The sequence below is a fragment of the Clupea harengus genome, chromosome 20 (assembly GCF_900700415.2).
Source record: "Clupea harengus chromosome 20, Ch_v2.0.2, whole genome shotgun sequence".
Taxonomy (NCBI): domain Eukaryota; kingdom Metazoa; phylum Chordata; class Actinopteri; order Clupeiformes; family Clupeidae; genus Clupea; species Clupea harengus.
The window spans coordinates 17,666,142-17,682,956 of NC_045171.1; the positions used below are offsets into that span (position 1 = coordinate 17,666,142).

At 42.8% G+C, this 16,815-nt stretch overlaps 2 protein-coding genes across 2 annotated transcripts; both read right to left on the minus strand.

Annotated features, from left to right (window-relative positions):
- Nucleotides 1-700: 700 nt before the first annotated feature.
- LOC105906250 (gap junction alpha-3 protein-like) lies at nucleotides 701-5,618 on the minus strand. The gene is made up of 2 exons (XM_012834366.3): nucleotides 5,041-5,618; nucleotides 701-2,386 (listed from the first exon to the last, which is right to left on the minus strand). Exon 2 carries the CDS (start codon nucleotides 2,360-2,362, stop codon nucleotides 1,274-1,276), a length of 1,089 nt encoding a protein of 362 aa, XP_012689820.1. The 5' UTR covers nucleotides 2,363-2,386; nucleotides 5,041-5,618; the 3' UTR covers nucleotides 701-1,273.
- Nucleotides 5,619-5,733: 115 nt separating this feature from the next.
- LOC105906252 lies at nucleotides 5,734-16,815 on the minus strand. Its single transcript, XM_031587135.2, has 9 exons — nucleotides 16,388-16,815; nucleotides 15,195-15,333; nucleotides 13,896-15,111; nucleotides 13,564-13,721; nucleotides 13,210-13,376; nucleotides 12,951-13,105; nucleotides 12,594-12,676; nucleotides 12,403-12,483; nucleotides 5,734-8,002 (listed from the first exon to the last, which is right to left on the minus strand). Exons 1-9 carry the CDS (start codon nucleotides 16,493-16,495, stop codon nucleotides 7,158-7,160), a joined length of 2,952 nt encoding a protein of 983 aa, XP_031442995.2. The 5' UTR covers nucleotides 16,496-16,815; the 3' UTR covers nucleotides 5,734-7,157.

The following is a 16,815-nucleotide window of genomic DNA, read 5'->3' on the forward strand; positions in this document are numbered from 1 at the left end:
AATTGGTTACTTTCTATCTGCTGTCCGCAAGTGCCTCTCTGCAATGTGAAAAATGAACCACCTCTCTACTGCTTTAGGCTACTTCTGTGAATTTTTCGATTGATGTGTCTGACACATGCACATGTCAGCCTCCCTAAACACTTTAGGAGTGCGATCGTAAGCATTCACCGCAGGCTACACTGTAAACAGACACAGTGTCTGTCGCAATGAAAATTTATCAGGTGTCAGAAAGCTATTTCAGTGTGGAAGAGACTTCTCACAACAGTATACAGCACGTCGGAAGTTTAACCTACATTCTACTTTCAAATCCATATATCCATATGAGTGGTCATACAATATCCTCTCTAGTTTACACTTTTCCAAATGTTTGACTATAATTATTTTTATGTTATACATATATATTGTTTCAAAGATAGAGACATATCGTTTTTTACGTTTTTTAAGTATAATAAGGACCTTTATAACATTTTGTGTAGTCCTGCTCTACGACCCACTGTACTACATTTACATTGAGCCATTTAGCAGACGCTTTTATCCAAAGCGATATAAAAAGGAGAAAACAATCAAGCTACGAGTAATACCTAGTGTAACAATAAATACTACTTTACATAAGAAATTAAAAGTGCAGGAATGTACTGTAGCCAGGGTTCCAAAAGATTAATTTGAAAACAGAGCACACACACTCACCAGTCTACACCTGTAAGTGAATTACGTCAAAACCCTCTTAAAATGGGAGAGGTCAGTTTAATAAAACATTTTCCAATGCCCTTATACAGACTTGCTGAATTTCAGCTCTCTGGTTTCTTACTTCTTTCTCAGAGCAGGTCATGAAACACCATACTGCAGAGAAAGCAACACAGGGTTGTTTAAGACATCAGGAATGAATCATATGCAGCATCTACACTGAAATATGCTTTCATACCTATGATGTTTTGTGGTATTATATCTACAACTGGGAACAAAATATGAAGAGCATGCTGTTAAAAAAGTTTAATTAACTTGTTTGTAGAAATTAAATATTACTGTAGATGTGTAGGTATGTGAAAGTACCTCTAATATTGAACCAAACGGGATTATATGCAGCACATAGGAACCTATTTTGTGTCACAAACACAAACAAAACATTAAACAACAGTATTCTAAAATCTTGATCATCGTAAAAAAAAAAATACAGAATACACAACGGGAATAAGATCACATTTGATCAAGACTCAAGAGACTATCAAACAAGAGGCTGCACATATAACCCCCAAAAAGAGACAGTTCATCCATTTCAGATTTTGAGGTCATCTATTCTGGTCTTGTGGGGGGTGGGCCGAGGGGTTCGAGTTGACTTGCCCTGACGGATGGAAGCGGGCGATCCCGGGACGGACCCAGAACCCTTTTTCGTTTTCAGGTCGCATTCCTCAGGTTTGCTATTTCTCTCCATGGCAAGGTTGTCCTTGTTTTGCTTGTATGCCGCCTTGCTGTTGTATGGGTGGAAGGATGAGTCCGATCCATTCATAGGCGTGATGCTGTACCCCGGGGCAGGAGGGTAGGGCGTAGGGTCTGGGTGGTAGTAACTGTAGCTGGGCACGAAAGGTACAGCTGTAGCCTCACTTGGCGTCTTGGAGGGCGCCTCCGATGCAAGTTCCACCTGTCGGTAACGGAGTCCCTGTTTGCACTTGGTGAAGCCCAAGTGGTACATCTCCACCAGGTTGAGCAGCAGCGACAAGCAGGCTACACCTAGCATGAAGAGGATAAAGATGGTCTTTTCTGTGGGCCGAGAGATGTAGCAGTTCACGCGGTTAGGGCATGGGGGCCTGTCGCATGTGTAGAGGGGCTTCAGCTCGAAGCCGTACAGGATGTACTGGCCCACAATGAAGCCCACCTCGAAGAAGGTTTTGCAGATGATGTTGAAGATATAGGTGCGCAGGATGTCGCCCTGCAGGCGGATGTGACCCTGCTCGTCTCGCACGGGCGCCTTCTTGGTCTTCACGTCAGCAATGACCAGCTGATTGTCCGTAGCGTGTTGATGGTTCAGTAGCTGTTTCTCCCTGAGCTTCTGCTTCTCCTCCATGCGCACCAGGTGCAGGATGTGGCCCAGGTAGATGAGCGTGGGCGTGGAGACGAAGATGATCTGCAGTACCCAGAAGCGGATGTGCGAGATGGGGAAGGTCTTGTCGTAGCAGACGTTCTGGCAACCGGGTTGCTTGGTGTCGCAGGTGAAGCCCGACTGCTCGTCCCCCCACACCTTCTCGGCGGCCGTACCCAGCACTAGGATGCGGAAGATGAAAAGGACCGTCAGCCAGACCTTGCCCACCACGGTGGAGTGCTCCTGGGCACTCTCCAGAAGCTTCCCCAGTAAGCTCCAGTCTCCCATTGCTGCATATGTGCTGGCCTGGACCTGTGGGTGAACATATTGTCATTCACTGAGCGTAAGACAAATGCACGGCAAACTAGTAACACAAGGTGTGGTTTTAACAGAAATGTGAAAATGGAGCCAAACATCAATGGAGGCCTCGCTTATTTGCTTCAGAATAAACTGTAAATTTGGAACAAATGTGCTGAAGCAAGTGTGCTTGTCCTGTTGATGATTCCCTTTCATTGACTTAACCTCAGATATGAAACACTGGAATCCTCTTTTTTGTACTGAAGCAACCTTTGTTTATGCTTCCATTCCAACTTTCTGTGTGGTCAACTTCCTGCATCTGCCACATTCTGAACACCTCATGAATTATTCGTTAAAAACAATCTGACTGGCTAACTGGAAAAATACAATTACTAACATTCCTAACATTTTCACATGTTTCACATTTCACATGCTGTTTTCAAAACACTATCTATCCACTATTCACAATGCAATTCATGACCATCAACACCAAGAAATGCACTGTGTAGCTCTGCAAAAGAAAAAATGCTAAATGCTGAAATATTGTTGCTCTAAAAATGACAAAAAGTGACAATTACCATCATGGACTAACGTTTAAGACCACTCCTGATGTTTTTCTTTGGAATGCAGTGATTACATGAGAAATGAAATCGATTGCATGAGACTGCGTCATCCTTATGTTGGCGTATTGTAGTCACTTCACACAGTAACCACATCATTATGTGTTTTGCCTTTTCTAAAGACACGAAAAATGGTTAAAAAGGGCACCTCACAGACACCCAGACTTAAATGGTTTTTACTGCTTGATGGTCAATTGAAAAGTGACTACTATAGTAAGGATGTCGCAGTCAGATGTGATCAATTTCATTGCTGATGAGGGCACTTTTCAAGAGTGGTTTTTTGTCCACGATAAGTGGACTGTTCAAATGGAAGTTTTTGGCATAATTCTCGAAGGTTTAGGGATGATAATATATAACCCATAATAAAGATGTTAACAGTGGTCTCTCATCACCCAGTTTACCCCATCCATCAGGCAACCCACAGTCAAAAAACAAGAGCAAGCGAGACTTCCCGAAGGAAAGCTGACAGTTATGAAGACAGACGAGTCCGCCCGCTCTACAGAGGACATCTGTATCCATTGATTCACTTTCTGCCTTTATCTTGTCGTCATGGAAGCGGCAATCATAACAGAACCCAGACCCTGCGGGATGCTCAGTGCTCTGCAGAGGCGGAATGTTCCGAGCGAGATGGGATATCCCTGCTGTAAATTAAACCAAGGCTGATGATTTAACCCAGACAGAGGCTGCTCTTCCATTGACCAGTGACATCTACTGTAATTCTATGGGCTTGTTTTGTAACTTATTACTTACACGTATATCATTTGGTTAATGACTTTGAGATAGTTGTCCTTTACATTCTGAGAGTGAAGAAAAAGCTGAAGGTCTTGCTAAATTTTCTCTGTTGCCAACACGTGCAAGGCTAAGATAGGTTTGAAAGGGCACTGTTTCTCAAAATGGATGTGTGGGTAAGACTGGGAGAAACAGGAGAAACCTTTGTGACCAGACAGCTTAGCACTGTTCTGTGTTTATTTGCACTCAGCTGGGTTTACCAGCAGATTTTCCAGCTTCTGATGTTGTTCCTCTTTGATCTGACACAGCTCAAAATGTGATTCTCTCGTTGATTCTCTCGTTGATTCTCTGTGCTCTCTCTCTTCCAAACTTAAAAAAAAACATTAATTTCATTTCTTCCACTTATGTTGGTGTTCTTCAAATGTTTTCTTTCAAAAGCACCTTGCCCATCCTCGCCTTCCCCCTTTGGTGAGACAGTAGTGTGCTGGCAGAGAACTAACCTTTTTTCTTCACAAAGCATATTATATTAGATCACACAGAAGTTAAGGGCAATCATTTATATATGTGACTCATGAAAGAGAAAGTGTTTGTTATGCTCTGACGTGTGTTTTCTACTCTTTAAATGTATTTTCAGTTCATGAGGACAACACGCTGTTTGCAAACAAATGGCCCCAGTTTTTTAATGAATGACCTACCTCCTTTTTATTCTAATCATTCCATTTAAGTTAGCACACATGTACAGCAGCTGAATAGTGTATTGCAGCATCATTTCTTAAAAAAAAGTGCTGTGAAATGTGTCCGTGAGCCATTTTGGAAGCATGCTAGTGTGCAATAACCCATGAACCTGACCACCCCCACACCCCCCCACACCCCCACCACCTTCCTCGTTCTTCCTCAACTCTAAAACTCGGAACCACACAGGCAGCTCAGGCTCTAGTCAGTGAAGAGCTAAGACCAAACAATCCTTCAAAGTGAAAGCACTCGCCAGGATCTGTTTGGATTTGATCCGTCTAACACTAAAGTCATCTTGAGCTGCTTGTGGTTGTTCAATTATGCATTTCCTGAACAGTTTCATGGAGGTTGGAATTACTTGTTTTTTGATCAAAAATGTAAAAAAAAAAAACTATTTTAAATGATTACCCTTTACTGTCATCATGCAATTATTAACAGTTCAACCAGAAAGTTTTAAGCTTAACAAAGGCTTTTTACGTATTAAAATAATAATAATAAAAAAAATGTGATCCCGCACAGCTCTCAGACAGTGCATGTGTGTGCGGAAGACCTGTGTGTGGAGCTCACGAGGCAGCTAGGGGGACTTACCTCGTCAATGCACACATCTCCAGCGCTGGAGGGCTGTCCAGAAGCAAGAGCCCATACGGATCAGTCACAGAGGCCGCACCGCCAGTCTGTCCACAGTGGCTGACAGATGCCCTTGAATGGCAATGACCGGACTCTTGTCTTGTCAGACAGAAAAAAAACTCACCACCACCACCACCCCCCCCTTTCTTTCCACTTTAACACAAACAAATCCACCTGGTGTCAGTCCAGAACCTGTGCAGTCCCTGCTCTCTTCAGAGGAGCTTCCGTGCCTCTGGAAACACAACCGGGGAAAGAGTCTTCTCCTGGCCACCCCAACAAACCCCCACTACCCCTGCCCCCACTGCCCCCTCCGTCCCTCTACCCAGGGTTAATTTTGGCACCAGGCACACTGCCTAATGTAAACTATCAACCCCAGGAGTCACTCGTGGTAGTGAGTGACAGGCGGGTTGGCCAATGCAGGCTTGGCCCAGCTGAACCCTGGGCAGAGCTAAATATAGTTTAGGGTCTCTCCTATCAGGGGAAGGGTGGTTTGGAAACGCATCGACATTCAGGCCCTGAAGCAACGGGTGGCATTTGGACAAAACTGCGATGCGGAATGGGCCCATTCATTAGTAATTATGGCTGACACCGAAGAGAATGAGTCTCAAGTGAACATCCACATGGCATAATCACACTAATGAAAGGAGGCAAAACTGAAATGGTTCTGCATCTTTATTCACAAGTGAACAATACATTATGTACCATATTTACAGTTTTAGTGAGAAACGGAGGTCTGTACTTCAGCATTAATAGCACTGTAAACAAGAGGTGGAGGAAAGAGACAGAAAAAAAAATCTGATAAGGAGAATGTTCTTGCTAACATCTTTTACTAACCGTGAAACAAATGACTCAGTGAATAAATATATTACCCTTTCTTTATTCAAACAGGCGTTCGTGATTGTGTGGCTCACTTGATGTTGCTTAAAGAGACCAACTTGATTACAAATACTCTGAGCAATGTTACAATGTCAAGTACAAAGGCAGTGCTTTTTTACAGCATGAAAATAAGCTAAACGAAATTCTGTTAAGTGAATGCCCCAGGTGAGAGAAAATGAGACACATACTGATGGTAATAGTGAGACATGCACATCAATGAAAAGATAAAGTGGGTACCGCTGTTATAGCCTGTGCTATTCATATGTTTAACCCACGTGACCTACTGTACAAACAACAGAGCTTAGTCATGGGTCAAAGGGTCATGCCGACTAGAATAAAACAGATGGATTAGCAAGTGATAACTTCTGACTTGTAAAGAGTGACAGGAACTATGAGCAGGATTTCCATTGTATCATTTTTCAACATGTACTTGCCATTTACAGCACTGAATATGCAGAGGAGTTCAATATTTTACACCGTTCAAAATCTTTACATTTAATTTCAAAAGGGATCTAGCTATTAGTTCAGACAACACCCAAACCTAATTTTAACAAACTCAAGTATTAATGGAGATCAAAATACACACTTGTGCTTTCAAGTAGATGTACAATTTATCCATGAACACTTGTGTATTTCATCTTTCTTCAACTTCCCTTACAAAATTAATCCCAATGACTCATAAACAAGCCACAAAAAAGTGTCCCTTTCTTGTTTTAGTGCTTTTGTTGTCAAAAGAGTCAGTACTGTACCTTGACAGCAGTTGGTTTTTTTTCCGGAGAAGAGCACACTGGAATCTCACCCTGAAAATAATTTACTCTGTTTTCATGAGCCTTTGATCCTTTCTGTTGATCTGCAGTTCTTCCACAGTAATGCTTTTTGACATGTCAGCGCTTTTGACAGGAGCCACATGAAAGTAATGGACATTCCCACAATATTTTGGCACTCTTCACTCCTGCAGTTTTTTTAAAACTTCAAATCGGCTTTGACATTGAGTCACAGTGAATGGTTCCTGCCACAGAAAAAAACATAGGTATCATCTTGCCCTTGTCAGTAGAATGAATGAAGTGAGGAAGTAAATACTGTCGTTTGTAATCCAGACTGATTAGCAGTGATCGGTTAGAGTCTTGAGAGAGAGAGAAAGAAAGAGAGAGAAAGAGAGAGAGAGAGAGAAAGAAAGAAAAAGAAAAGAGAGAGGTTAGAGGCTAGCAGGCAGAACACCTCTCCTCCTTCTCTGCTGGGCTCTTCCGACCCACGGAGAATTTGCCCTTGAAAGAGTGCTCTGATATCAGCTGATTGATCTCGTTCTGTTTGTAGGAGGAGAGCTTCTGCGTGATCCAGGCGCCTCTGACGTCCTTGTCGGACCCTTGGCAGAACCTCCTGCATGCCTTGCCCACCAGATACAGCAGCTCTGCAATGTTGAGCAGGAGGCAAACGCCAGAGACTGCCAGCATGAAGACGGTGAAGATAGTCTTCTCTGTAGGCCGGGAGATGAAGCAGTCCACAGTGTTGGGACACGGGTACGAGTCACATTTCACCAGACGCAACATGGTGAAGCCAGGGTAGATGAGATAGAAGATGAAGAGGAAACCCACTTCAAAGATGATGCGGAAGAGGATGCTGATCGTATAGGTCCACCACAAACCACCGGTGATTTTGAACTTCTGGTTCTTTATCTGCTCCAGATCTTTGGCGTTGCTTCCGCGGCCTGACATCCTGAGGATCCTCTTGTCGACATGGCGACGGTGCGCCACGTGCATTGCGACCAGCAGAGCCGGCGTGGAGACAAGGATGACCTGCAGCACCCAGAGGCGAATGTGTGAGATTGGGAAGAAGTGGTCGTAGCAGACGCTGTTGCAGCCAGGCTGCTGGGTGTTGCAGATGAACATTGCCTTCTCGTCACCCCAGACACTCTCTGCTGCCACCACCAGCACCAGGATACGGAAGATGAAGATGACCGAGAGCCAGACGCGGCCGATGCCCGTGGAGTGCCTATTTACGCCGCTGATCACGGCATAAAAGGTGCCCCAGTTCATTTTCGATTCCAGGTCTGGGTCGAGGGAAACATGACAGGTTAGAGTTTAGTAACATCAAAGGATATTTCCATGGACTGAGATGACAGTGGGTTACGCATTAAATTAGTAGTAATCATTTGTAAATTTCCCCCCAAGATCCAATACCTCTGGTGCCAAGAAGGTTTTAATTAAATTTAAATGAAAACCTTTCTTCCACCAATATGCCCCAAAATTCTATTCGTGGATGGACTACTGCAAGCACTTTTTTCTTCAACATGTTATTTTAACAAAAGCAGCAATCATACAGAGTATGAGATGAGCTAGAAAGTTTGCAGAAAACTGCCTGAACACCTAATTTAAAGGTTGAAATTGACAAGGAGTAAAAACAATTAAAATCCACCGACCTCATCTTAATCACATTTCTACGCCGCATCCACAAAAATAAAAGTAAGGTTGAATTACCAGGCTACGCCAGAGTTGTAAGCAGCTTTCACAGCATCAGCTGCTGGCACACCGACCCGGAGGTATAGCGAGGACATTGAGGCAGGTCAAGCAGCAAACCCAGGCAAGAGCTGCCCAGGCGCCCAACATCTGTTTAAGAGCATGGGCGAGGGCTTACAGCCACGCACGGTCACCTGACGAGGTCCGCCAAAGCCAATGGCCGCCAGTTATCGAACCCACGTGACATTTTTCCCCACATCTCATATAATACAGCAAATCAGACACCGACCAACCACTAACCACATCTCAATCACCTGTTAACCACAGCCTGATGCCCTGAGCTTACAAATACTCCTCTGCTTGGGTCCGTTTCCATTTCAGTAGTTGAACATTGAGGGAGTTTATTGGAGTATTTTGAGTCAGTCAAGTATGAATTTGTATTTATTTATACATTTTTTGCTCAAGCTCAGATTTTAAAATGAGCCATATTAATCTTGAATTTCATTAGAAACCAAGATTCACTTCATGAAAAGGAAGCATTGTAACTTGTAATGAAGGGGAAAAAATGGAGAAAGCCATTTACCTTCGGTTGAGGTGGAACACACACACGTCCAGAAAATGGGTAGATAAGCTTAGCTAAATGACTGGCTGGTTTAGCTGACAACACCATGCCTCTGAAAAATGCTAATCACTGCCATGACACTAGCCACTACCCTGCACCGTAGAAGTCATATGCTCTTTTGCATACAATGGAGGCCTTCACAGACCCCAACAAGACTCTTTAGAATTCAGATCAAACGCCTCGACTTCCGCCTACCCCTCGTAGAAGAAAGAATCTGTGTGGTCACAAAAGGTCTTGGGCAACATTATTTATCGTGCTTGGCAGGCCTAGGAGCTGATGGGAGATTCTGACTTAAAGCACACAAATTGAGTTATTTTAGAACAGTTTGCTTCAATATGAGCTACTAATGTGCTGTAAGTGGCAGTCCCACCAGGATTTTGTGACTTTTTTTGTTATGTTTTTTTTGTGTGATTTTTGCCATCAAAATGAGAGATGTTGTGGTGGTGATTTCCAAAAATTAGATCAAGATTTGGCTACCGATTTCAGTTATGTGTGTGTGTGTTGTTATGTCTTAATTTCTTGCACTAATTTTAGAAAAGTTATCTGATTCCACAAGTTCTGAAATGGTCATTTAATCAATACTAAAATGTTATTGAAATCAAATGTCATCAAATGTTGGTTGCTAGTACTAGGCCCAACCTTTGAACTGCATTCCAAAATCACAAGTTCTTATTAATATTTAAAACAGTAATAATGAGTAATGTTGCAGTTTTAAGCCTACTCACACAAATAACCCTTCAATATGTACGAACGTAGGAAGGTACTTTTATTTTGAAACGCCATCTTCGTGCAAGACTGCAACAATCTGCCATTTAACCGTCAATGACAACACTTATAGATCCAGCTATATAGTGAATGACATCTTCAAACGTAACCTGGTCATCAATCCATCACGCACTTTACACCAAACAGATGGGACATGAAGCAGTGGAAGAGAGTGAGGAAGAACCACCATTAGGAGGCCAGTTTAAGCAGTTCAATTGCAATCGAACATCAAGGTCAATTTGATGCGCAAGTTATTCAGTAGACTAAATAATAAAAAATATGCAAGATCTCGGAAAAAAATGGGTTGACTTGCCGATTTTGTGTTGAATTCTGTGTTCAATTTTGTGTTGAAAGACGAAAAACTGGAGGGACTAAAATGGGAGGTAACGTCATTTCTCATAATAAGACAATAAGCAAACTCTTGGAACAAACAAAGTTTTATTGGTAACAGAAGGGTTTTCACTCTTCACACGCAGGGAAGGCTACACAGTCAAGTCAGCAAAACAAATCACACAATCTTGAAAACCAAAATATACTAGTTCAAAATGATTCTTTGGCAAATCCCACAAAACACCAAACCCACAAGAACGGCACAAAAATACAGTCATCTCAAGGAAATTTTAAACATCAGAGGAGAATTCAACAGGCATAGATGCAACTAAACAGCCTGAGGGGGAGAAGCTTTTACTTCCGAGGACACGGTTAGCGCGCGGGGCCCATAACACACGTAGAGCTTCAAGCGGTCTTGTGTGAGCACCCGTTCAGGAACTCTGCCAAAGGGCAAGTAGACCCCCGCCTGTGCCCCCTCCCGTGACATCGGGCCTGCGTTTCCACTGCCGTTAGGTCAACCCGGCCCCCGCGGCTTCAGACGGGACAGTTTATTCAACTCACTAGTTCACGAAAACGCCACCGTACGGAGAGCAGAGCACGTCGCACAAAGATTTACAGTGCGAGAGGCAACACGGGGAACCACGGGGCTCAGCACAAAGAGACTGCTTGTCTTCGATAATTCCAGATATTTCTCAATCAGCGAGTTAGATTTCTTTGTTGAAGAGGGCCGAATCTGCCCGCAATCATTCAATGAATGGGGGAATTCTTGCCTTTGTCAACTTACACAACCTTCTGTAACGTATCACACACGCACAACGTCTAATGTATAATGTATAAAACTTAGATTTGGGCCTACTTCTGACAATAAAATGCAGATCGTGAGCACAACAATTACTTTTTCCTGGGCCAAAGCAAACTTTAAAGACCTGGAAACTTGTACTATTACATATTGGGACTAATGCTGCAATTCAGTTTTTAATGATGAAAACTTGCATTTCAATTCATTTTCCTTCAGTATAATCATCTATGATAAAAGAAAAACTAAATGCACCTCTTTCCCTGACTTAGCACCATACGACTTCTTTCATTTCCCTAAAATAAAGTCTGCACATTTCAAGTCTGTTTCAGAAGTGAAGATGAAAACGACAGAGCTCCTGAGACAACACACAGAGGAATACCTGCTGTACTGCTTTGATGAGTGGAAGACTAGACTATAGCAGTGTGTAGTTGCAGAAGTGGGATATATTGAAGGGGAAAGAAACTCAAATGAACTTAAAATTAAATAACAGCATCAGTCTTGTTATTTAAAGGCCACACATCATATGTATGCACATGCACAGCAGTTACTTTCTGGGTTTTGAAGTGGGCCAATAGGCTATGCTATAAACAAGCACAACTATACATTGGGCCCACAATCTGGTGATACACAATTCCCATGGGATCACTTCTTTATTTATATTAAAAACACCATTTACATCTTTCACTCTCATCCAGCTAGAGATACAGACGGCCATGTTCATTTACCCCATCTATTCCCACATGCCAAACAAAAGGACAAGGGTTAAAAAAAAGAAAAAAAAAAGGTTCAGAACTGTTAATTGAAAATAAGGTGCTAAAGATTGAGAAAGTTGACAGAATTGTAGCCTGAGCTTTAAAGTTCCCAATCCTTCTCCAGGAAAGACGCTTCCGGGGTTAGTTCCTCAGGCCTGTTTCTAGAGATGTACCTTTCTGCAGAGTTTGGATAAAGAGTTCATCCAGGAGCTCAGTCTCTCAGAAGCATTAGCCATTAGGTCAGGGGCGTTTGCTTATGGACAAACTCTGCTGGACAATCAATCACCATCAGTAGAGGTAAGAACCCCCATAACTACTTCAGGGGATTCATTAGAGCATTTGATTAGCTGTGCACACCTGATTTAGCTAATCAAGTTCAAAAGGACAAATTTAAAAAGTGGGAAATTAACATGTTCAAAATATGGGGGAAACTGATTAAATAAAGAAACTAATGAATAAAACAAATTTAATTCTGCTCAAACATAATCAAGAAACACCACATAATAGCCACAAATATAATGATTACAAAATTGGCTGACCCTCAGAACTGAACAAAAATATGTAGGCTAACAACACAACATAATTATTTACCTCCACTAACAACATGTAAAGGACTTGACTTACATGCTAACAGTATGAACAACAGAGGGAAACTGTAACTTATTTTTGATCCTCAGTGAACTTTATTCATCCATGTTTTTAAATCACATCACAGCAGGAAACTTCATTTCTTGTTCTGTGCATAGCAGGATATCAGATATTTCTCCCAAGCCACTGCCTCCTTCCTTGACTGCTCCTGAGCAAGACCTGAAAACAGAACACATCAACACAGCGCAGGCCTTTTTTCAAACCTCTTTCAAAGTGAACACATTGCCCTCTAGTGGTTTGCATGTCTTACTACACAAAAGAGCACTCACTTCTCTTCAGGCCAATGTTCTTCAGCTGGCTATGCTTGGCATGTCCATTCTGAGCCAGTCTCAAAGACAGTGAGGCTCCTCTTCTGCAAGGACCAAACAAAATACTTCTTTATATATTCTTTATAAATGTACCATACAAGGCTTGGGTTAAAGACCATGTTATACATCCAATGTCAGACATCCAATATCGACCCAATAAGACAGATGAGATCCCAGTACATACAGATGTAGAATGCTCAGCTATATCATTTTTCTACAATCAAAACTTGGTCCGGGGCTGGTTGAGATGTAGATGTTTATTCTGACTTATGAATAAAGCGCACACACACACACACACACACTTGTAAGAATACTGACCTCATGGCTCCGATCTTGCCCTTCTCCATAAATAGTTCTACCGTGACTCTGATCTCCTGACGGTACAACCTGGCGTACAGAGTCCTGTTGTTCACCTTGTTCTTGAACCAGCTCACTGCCTGACCTGTCCAGACCGTTCCATCTGCTGGACTCACCTGAAGGGAACCGTGACACATCATACTCTATTCCACTCTAGTATAGTGTTGGTTTAATGAAATACTTCTACTAACAACAACAATAATAATAAACTAATACTTACATTAGCTAGAGCCACCTGCAAAGCCTGTGCAGGGTAGGCTGCCACCTCTGTACTCAACTTCCTGAGGTCCTTCAGAGAGAGGCAAGCTGTATCTCCAAAATCAACTCTCTGCACTTCTACCTGAATGTTCTTGATGCTTCCATAATCGGTGGAACAATGAAAGGCATCTGTACAAAATGCCAGGGGTAATATTATACTTAGAAGACAAGACTCTACTCAGACCCTGAAGTCAATTAAATAAATACAACAAGAGTGATTCGATCCAGCAATATCTCCATCAAATATCGGTCTCTTTGAACAACATTTCATTGGGATGCTGCCATATGAAAATGCTTCTATGATTTTTATAATTACCTCCTTTCACCCCACATATCTTAGCCACCTGGACTCGGCACCACTCTTGTTGCTGGGGAAACCAACCAAGAGCGTAGCTTCCAATGTCAGGGACCCTGTCTATCTGAGCAAGAAAGGCATCGCATTTGTTGAGGCTGAAACACAAACCCAAGCAACAGCTGATGTGAGGTCAGTGAAAGTGGCAAACCATAATGTACATGGGCAGATTCTGAGCAAACTGTTAGATTAGTGCAAGTAGCCAATTGACCAAAAACATACATAGGCATATTCTGAGATAAATATAAAATAGGGAAACTCAAATTAGTGACTGACATAAAGAAAAAAAGACATACTCCATCTCAGAAGAGAGCTGTGTTAGTTTTGAGTTCTGGTGCTGGATGTAGAAGAGGCCTGGGTCCACTACGTGTGTCACCACCACGGCCATCTCCTCAAACTTGCGAATCTGAAACGGAGGTATTGCCACAGCGGAACCTGCATCGTTCCTCAAACCCTCGTCAACGTCACCACTTTCCTCCACACTTACTCCTTCAACCTGATGGGATGCTAGGGGTCTCTCTGGGTCAGGGCAACTTTCAAGATTCAAGACCTCCTGTAGAGATGAAGGACCGCTTCCCACTACGCTTTGAGACTCTGACGGAGCATGACTCACCCCTGTGCAGATGTCGCTGATATCCCACAGCTCAGTGCTGGTGGCAACGATGCAGCTGTAAATCAATGAGCCGTCATTTACATGTTTTACTTGGAAAATTGGCCCCTTGACTTCTGGGGGCCCAGTACCTCGTTTGTCCTTTGGAGGACTTGTTGTCGTCACCTCAGTCTTTGGTTCTGTGGCTGAACCAGTGTTCATTTGGCCAGATGCCAACATCATTGGGTACGTTTTGCCTCTTTCACAGGAGCTCTTGATGAAGGTCAACAGAGTCATGAATTGAGTTTTACGGCTGGTCTTCAGGAAGGCCATGAGCTGTGAAGAGGTTTGCTTTTGGTACTGAACCTCAGAGCAGATGTCCAATCCCACATCAATGAGGTGTGAGGGAAAGTTCTGGATAAGATTGGGATGCGTCTCCTTGGTTGTCTGTCTCACAGGGACACTCTTTGGAGCAGCAAACGTTTGGGTTACCTGGACAGCTGGAGGCTTGTGTTCATTCATTGTGACAATTTTTGGCACGACATCTTTGCTTGCATTAGGAGAGTGAGGCAGACAAACGGTCACCTCTGACTTCTTTGGCAAGACATCTTTTGGCATCTTATTTTTTGATATTTTGTTTGATTCTGCAATGTGAGGTGAACCCACAACGGTGTTGGAGTCAACAGCTGACAAACGTCTATGTTGAGAAACCTCCCCAGGTACCTCGGGAGTCTCAGGCAATGCGGTCTTCTGCTGGCAGGACGATACTGTGTCAATAACCTGAACAGCTTTGGGGATGGTGACAGCCACCGGCGTGTTCTGCAACATGGGCTCACATTTAAGCATCTCGGAGTTCAACGTTCCTTGTTTCTTTTTCTTCATATTTGTCAGCTTGCCAATGTTGTGGCTTTTGCCATTTGGAACTGTGAAAGCAGAAATACAAAGTTATAACTTGCAGACACCACTGGCATACAAGTGTAGTGTGTAATGTGTGAGCGTATCTCACCGGACTGGATGTCTTTAAGCACTGTGGAGAGTAGCGTGATCGCTTCATATTTTGCATCCAATGTTTTCATAAGATATGAGTATTCCTTATATACCTGTGTTAGAGGCGATTTCAAATAACCTTCAAGGTCTGCATAGGTCTGTAATGGAAAAACAACAACTGTCCACATTTGAATTATATCTTTCATTCCTCACAAATGTACCTTTCCGCAGTTGTAAGCAGCAGTGTTTTTGGTGTGAGAATCTTCAACTCTCCTGGACCCCATTTTTTTGCCGCTCAAGTTTCAACACAGTCCAGACCATGACTAGACCAGCTAACCTCCAGAGAGATGAGCCGGTTCGTGAGAATTATTTTGTCATGTGCACAACACATTTACAAGAGGTGGACTTCTATGATGATCAAGTCTTAAGTAAATTAGCAAGATATTCTAATATCGTTTACAACACTTCTGACCTGTAAGGTTATGCCATAACCGTTATGGTAAAATAGCTAGCTTGCTACCTGGCTAACATGCGGCTAACATGGGTCATAAACACTTAGACAATTCATCAGCTGTCCTTGATTACATATTCGCTGCAGTTGGTCTTATTGTCTGAACATTTTATTGTGTGGACAATTTCTGTATACCTAAATAATATGACTGACCATTTGTGACTGCATCTGACTTTTTAAAAACTTCCCTCGCCGGAGGCTAACATCAGACAGGTAAGTAAGGCTTGTAACCAGGTCCAATCCTAATTTGGTATATGTTATTTTGTTACCTGTTGTATGCCGTCTACTGCGTAGATGTTGGCTGCCAAGTCGTAAGAATTTCGCTGCGCTGAAGCAATTTGGTGTATGCGACAATAAACACTTTGACTTTCCTGTTCATAATGCTGATACATCTGACGCACCAACTATTCCTGCCATGACGAGCAAATGAACACGTGTGGAGCATAGGCTAACTAACTACATCTACGTTACCACTAGCATGTTTAATGAGTAGCTTTAGCTCATAACAGTTGTAATAGTTTATACGATAACATGACAACGCACAGGGGAAAACACACGCCAAATCAACACCAAAGTGTACGAACGTTACCTAACTTAAATTGATTTAAATATGGAGGGTTCTCCGGGAGAATAATTCGTTCAGACACCAGAAGGCTGAACACCAGCTATTCCCCGATAAAATGGAGGTTAAGTTGACTTACCTTTAACGTGAACATTCGGAGTTCATTATCGAAATTATTTCTAGCTTTTTCAAAGAAAAAAAGCTTTGTAAAAAGATGGATGGGGAGGTATATCGGATGCGGTTCCATTTCCCCTTCTTCTGGCAAACAACCGAGGGAATAAGCTGTTGTGGCAATATTCAATTTTTAAGCTGAGTTGCACGGTTGTATCTAATCAGTCAAATGCTGCTGCATGGCTCTGTGGTGGTTGATTATGGAAATAGGTTTATGCCCTGTAGTAGCCTAGTGTCTATGTGATTAGTTCACAAAGTTCAAGTGCAGGCTGGGCAGTACTTCTTCCTGGCTCTCTGTTTGAGCGAGCGAACGCACTCGAAGCCAATACTGAACCTTGTGATTCGTCACGGGGCATCCACGACTGTCCCTGAACACGTCTTTGTTAAAGGCCTACA

Bases quoted from the DNA above. Each gene is read 5' to 3' on its own strand.
- LOC105906250 (XM_012834366.3), bottom strand. From the start codon at position 2,362: ATGGGAGACTGGAGCTTACTGGGGAAGCTTCTGGAGAGTGCCCAGGAG.
- LOC105906252 (XM_031587135.2), bottom strand. From the start codon at position 16,495: ATGGAACCGCATCCGATATACCTCCCCATCCATCTTTTTACAAAGCTT. The intron at 13,377-13,563 runs GTAATTATAAAA...CATTTTGTACAG, and splicing joins GATATGTGGGGTGAAAGGAG to ATGCCTTTCATTGTTCCACC. The intron at 8,003-12,402 runs GAAGTTTCCTGC...CCCTCGACCCAG, and splicing joins CTATGCACAGAACAAGAAAT to ACCTGGAATCGAAAATGAAC.